The 6,000-nt window shown below is 34.7% G+C and overlaps 1 protein-coding gene across 1 annotated transcript in view; it reads right to left on the bottom strand.

The window, feature by feature from the left end:
* Positions 1-389: 389 nt before the first annotated feature.
* galnt9 (polypeptide N-acetylgalactosaminyltransferase 9) overlaps positions 390-6,000 on the bottom strand; it is a 141,075-nt gene continuing 135,464 nt past the window's right edge. Inside the window, exons 9-11 of the mRNA XM_077241529.1 lie at positions 5,065-5,160; positions 2,088-2,255; positions 390-1,336 (exon numbers count right to left, since the gene is read on the bottom strand). Coding sequence (XP_077097644.1) covers positions 1,190-1,336; positions 2,088-2,255; positions 5,065-5,160 — 411 coding nt within the window. The 3' untranslated portion in view covers positions 390-1,189. The remainder of the gene's footprint in view (positions 1,337-2,087; positions 2,256-5,064; positions 5,161-6,000) is intronic.

The following is a 6,000-nucleotide window of genomic DNA, read 5'->3' as shown; positions in this document are numbered from 1 at the left end:
ACAGTGACTGGATTTACAACCTTTAGATGACACACGGCTCATATCTCTGTTGCTGTAAGTTACCGAAACCACACATGAAAACCCATGACACATTGTAGACACGCATTTGTGCAGCGCAGAGCGTCTCTTGCACTGTTTGTGACAGACAACTAGTTCCGTTCACACAGTGTTTACCGAGAATGCAGTTGTCACTCCCGTAAATAACCATACTGTGTGTGCCAATGTAACAGTATTAAGGACTCACATACAGGACTGATAACAATATTCTGCGGCTGTATGAATGTGGCCTTATTGCTTCCAAATGTGATGTCCCCTATTCTACAATATGAAACAACAATTGCCATTTTACTGCACTGATTTTCACATAAAATACATCATACAACATTGTACAAAAGAAAAGAAAACTTTTATTGTTTTGATCTTCCTGGATTATCATGTTTTGAGTATTTTACAACTTGTTTCTACAATAAGACCTCTTAACATTATATTCATGTTTTAATTAATTTAAAAATCAAACATTTTGTACATGCTTAGGGAGGAACATTCCCTGGTCTGATGGCATAAAGATGGAGAAAGGCACATGAGTTCTTGAGTGAACACATGGTTTTTGTTATGCATTAGCAAATTAGTCTGTAAATAAAGGAAAGAAAATACTCAATAGACAAAATAGCTGAAACTATTGTGTCAGATTAAAGTCTATACTACTTTCCTTTTCTTTCTTTTTTTTTTTGTAGCACTTGGGATAAAAGTTTCAATGTGGATAATCAATTATCCAAACAATTCATAGCCTGAAGAAATAAGTGTTGATATGGCAATTGATAAGAAGTAAAACTCAAGACTTTTGTTTCCTCTCTCTTCGTTTATCCACAACTCTTTTGAATTTTCCTCTTTGAATTTCACTATAACAGCTCATCAGAATTATGCTGCAGTACGCTGGGAGTCTGAACAGCGGACTTGCAATGAACAAGTCTCTCTCCCGTTATGACGGTCTTCTGATTTAGCTGCTCGTTCAACAGTAAATGTGTCCAAAGATAATATTCCACCTTTGGACGTCTATATTAAAAGCATTTTACCCTGAAAGAGAGTATCTTGCACGCGAGTTCATTTCCTCTGTCTCAACCCCAGTCTCCAAGGTTTGTCTATTGCTGCTCTTTAGCTCAGGGAGGTTATTTTTCAGGTTGGATGTTCCTCAGTGTCTGGGGTGTTTTATCCAGTTCCGAATCATCCATTTCTGCCCTGAGCAGCGCTGGACGACCAGCCGCAGGCCAAAGTTCGCATCTTTTGACATTTCAACCTCCAGACAACGTCCAGTGTCTCGACTTATGATGGGCCCATTCTAAGAAACAAATATTCCAAAACACTGTAAATATATCTAATATATGAATATATCAGGCATCACACACTACCTACAAACATTTTGTGACAGTAAGATTTTTTAAGAAGAAAATGTATTCGATAAATTCGATGTATTAAGTGACAGTAAAAACATGTTACAAAATATTTCTATTTCAAATAAATGCTGTTATTTTTAACTTTCTATTAATCAAAAAATCCAGATTTTTTTTTAAAGTTTTCAAAAAATTCAAAACATTTCTAATAAGATGTTTCTTGAGCAACAAATCAGTAAAAACAGTATTTTAGTGCCACTAATATACCATTAGTTATTTTTTCTGTTTTCATTTTAATTTTAGTTAAAGTTTTAGCAGTTTTGTTGTGTGTTTTTGCCATTTGTATTAGTTTTTTGTCTTTATTAAGACAAAACATTACTAAATATTTATATTAACAAAATATTGCTGTTTTAATCTATTTGATCAAATAAATATAGACTTGGTGAACATAAGAGACTTCTTTCAAAAACATTATGAAAATCTCATAGACCTCAAACTTTTGAAAACAAGTGTGCTATAATAAAATGTACAGTATATTTTAAGAATCTAATATCAAACACTTGATGCTTTTCTTCGACAAAACAACAATCTTCATTTAGGGAAATCAAATACTTAAGTCTCAAGTGGAAAATAATATATTAATATGAAGCATTCAGCAAGCTTATGAATAAATTGTTTTGTATGAATGCATTCTCCTACCTGAGTAAAATCCCAGAGCCTCTGGGAGGACCGGGTGACTGAATCACATTTTTTCAAGCTGGGAGTCCTTCCTCTTCCATCATCCACCAGGCATTTTGTGTCAGGCAGAAACGTAGTCGACCCCAGGGGTCCTAACTGCAATAAGCCCTCGGTGGTGTACCTTGCCAGCTGAAACGAAACATCAAGTTACAATGCGTAAAAAAAAAAGATATGGTCAGAAAAAGGAAAGTATGTAATGTATAAAATGAAAAGAAAGATCCTAGATTCAGGTTAAAAGGGATAGTTCAACCACACACGATAATTCAATTTTTGGTTTTCACAGGTTTCAAACCTGTATGACTTTCTTTGGAGCATAAAAAAAAGATGTGAAAAATGACTTAGTGTCAGAACTTAGCGTTCTGCAGAAGAAAGAAAATCAATGTTTGGAATAACATGAAGGTGAGAAAATGTATGTAATTTTATTTTTGAGCATAACTTGTAATTCATGAATGCTTTAGAATACAGACTATAAGGTTGGTCTCTTTATTTTTTTAAATTTTTTTTTAAAAGACACTCAGCAGATTAGTGTAAAAGTCTTCAAAAGATGAATGTTATAGAAGTGCAAGTATACTCCAAAGCAAATTTTTATTTCATACAAAATATATTATTAAAAATAATTTGAACTCCGAACTTGCTAGAAAATAAATACCATGTCTAACCAAGTTCTGTTCCAAATTTGAAGTTGATATCACAAAAATTGAGCAAAAAGGTTTTAAAATACCATTCTTTCAAATTATACCTAATTTATGAATACTAAAATATGTGATAGGGGAAAAAAGGCAATAAAAAGTGCACCAAATGTCCCACTACCCATTAACAGGCTATAGAATAACTAACATTAACCATTTTTTTTTAAATCATATTTTATAGTAGATAAAGATTTATACCCTACACCTCAGCTAGTTTACAGGATGGAAAGCATTGGTCTGTCCGATAGAGATTGGCAACATGGACCATAAGGCTGCTGAAAGAGCTGGGAATCCACAGCCAAGCCCCCAAAAATATATACACACATAACCATAAACATCATGTGATTCATTTAAAACCTCAGGCGATTCATCCAGACATCAAGTGCGTCACAAGCTGAACTGTTCCATTAAAACTCCAGATATAACCAGTGCTTAGCTGTATGATTAAAACCACCATCATACTGAAGTTTATACAAACTAGCCAGAGAGATGGAAGTCTAGATAGCAGCTATCTATTACGGTAAGTACACTGCACTGAATAACATAGGTCAATAATTCAGCTGAAAGTCAATCTCTCAGACATCAGACCCCAAGGTTGGCACATCACAATGAAGTCCAAGCTGACATTCATTGAAAATCAAGCTCGCTCTATTGAGTAAAGTTAATCTATAGAACCGAGGGTAATTGCCCAGTGACCAAGGTGAAAACAGTACTACAATAGAGTAAGCTCATCTTCATGCGTACTGTAACCCGATTATGTACCAGATGATGTACCAGAAGCGCTCACAGAGGACAAAGTAACAAAGGATTTTTCATTAAAAGGATGAGACAGCACACTGCTTGAAAATGTTTGACAATCAAAACGATCAAAGGAAAAAATGATCAACGTTTATTTTTTCTCCAAGAATCTTAGAGATCAAATAAAACAATCAAGCCACAGCAATTAGTCATACCAGACACCATACAACACGTTGAAAATGTTTCTGATTCAATGTGTAATGCTACAACCAATATTAACTATATTAATTTAAATTAAGAAGTAAAAAAAACATCAATTCAATTTAAATGGCTGTTTTTGATTTGTCGTTGAGCAAGGAGATGGAAAAACCTGGGAAAAAAATTAAGCTTAGCTGTATCATGTAAAACCAGCCTTTATTGTAATTTGATGATACAATGGGAATATACTTCAATTGCATTATTTCCCTTAGGCCTGGATTATGGACTAAGACTGTCATTCCCTTACAAGATTTAGGGGGAGGAAAAGAAATAAAGAGAGAGAGCCCCTTGGGGGTTGGAGAGAGAAAGATTGCATTTTAAATTGTTCAAAGGATCATATCTCTCTTTTGCATGGATGACAGTGAAAAGGTCACATCACACTGTCAAAGGTCATAGCCCGGTAGGAAAACTGTTTGACTATTCCACATCCATTTAATCCGAATGAATAAAAATGTCAGATGTCAAAGTCACATAAACTAATGACTTATAACCACTACTTTGCAAGGGAGGCAGTTATGAAAGGATAGGACACAGACATTGAGATACAATCAACAGGTAATTTCAACCTAAGCGGCTCTCTGTCTCCAGGCAATGTCAAATAAGAGTACATTGAGGTTGACAAGACGTTTCAATTACAAATCTCATTTAATTCTTGCAATTCGCATCAATATATGCTGGTTAAAATGGTGATTTTTTTCCCCTCTCCAGACCGCTGCATATATCAAAATTGATATAGTAATTTATCTTTGCAAATGTGGCATATTCTTGGCTCCCTGTCCTTGCATTTGCCAGTAACAAGATATATGCTGTCTGATCAGGACATAAATATAATGTGAATGCAATGATGTAACCACATGAAAAGATGAGAACAAGATTGAATGGAATGTTTTTTTTTTTTTTTATTGACAAAAAAATCAGGCCACTACTAATATACTAAACATGTCCCAATCATGTCTATGCTGGTTAATATACCACTACTGAATGAAGACTATGAAATATCAACATATGGAAATATAAGATTTATGCCGTGACTGCAAATATCAAATATTAAAATATTGTATTTATTATTATATAAATGTATTAGGCACTTTAATTTAGGGGTATATGTAGAATACTGTATATACTAAGCTAAAATGTATTCCTGAAATGTATTAGTTGAAGTTTGCAACAATTTAAAAGTCTTAACTGTCACTTTTGATCAACTTAATACTGACCTATACAAAAACAAACAAACAACAACAACAAACACTTACCTGTGATGACATGCCATGGCATGGGTAAAGTATGGCTCTGTCATCCTCCTCTGACCCCTGGTCAAGGCAGTACCCACTGGCTTTACTGTTTCGCACCTGAAAAATGAATAAACAATAATAAACACAGACATCTAAATCATGAAGCATGAAGCATGAGCACAATGTACTATTAAGTAACGCAATTAAGCCTATAGCATTTGTGCTGCTTTGAAGGTTGAATATAATTGCACATACACATGCTTTGTCAAATCTATTTGGGAGATGACAACATTGCCATCCATAAAACCTAATACTGGGCAGAGGATGAGGTATGTGGAATCTGTGATCTAGCGGGGATATTTTCAGAGACAAACTATTCCAATACAGCTATAGATTTTCCGCCCCTGCAGTTCCAGAGATCAATGTAGAAATGCAGGTCTCATTTTTTCTCCAACAAATTGAAAACGCTGTTAGATTTCTCTTCTATTGAGATTTAGGCCTGCTGAATTCTAATACACACATGTTGGGTTTCCATGTTTTATTGAGACTTTTCATATACATAATGATGTAACCCTAAACACAACCCTCACAGAAAATGTTTTGCATTTTTAAATTTTCAAAAAAATTGAATGATTAATGATTCTTCATAAGTTTTTCCTCAATGTCACACACACACACACACACACACACACACACACACACACACACACACACACACACACACACACACACACACACACACACACACACACACACACACACACACACACACACACACACACACACACACACACACACATACACACACACACCTCCCTTCCTCCCTCCCTCAACCCACACACACTCTAAAGTTAATAAGGGCCTCATTAAATCTCATTATGAGGAAATTGGAGCTAATCCCAATGCTTGCTACAATATTGCTATGGAAACCAATTACCTTTATATTTCTGTTGTATT

Source organism: Siphateles boraxobius, unplaced genomic scaffold (genome assembly GCF_051911475.1).
Source record: "Siphateles boraxobius isolate OS27281-9 unplaced genomic scaffold, OSU_SipBor_1 24, whole genome shotgun sequence".
In the NCBI taxonomy this organism is placed as follows: Eukaryota; Metazoa; Chordata; class Actinopteri; order Cypriniformes; family Leuciscidae; genus Siphateles; species Siphateles boraxobius.
This window is presented reverse-complemented; position numbering and strand designations above follow the sequence as displayed.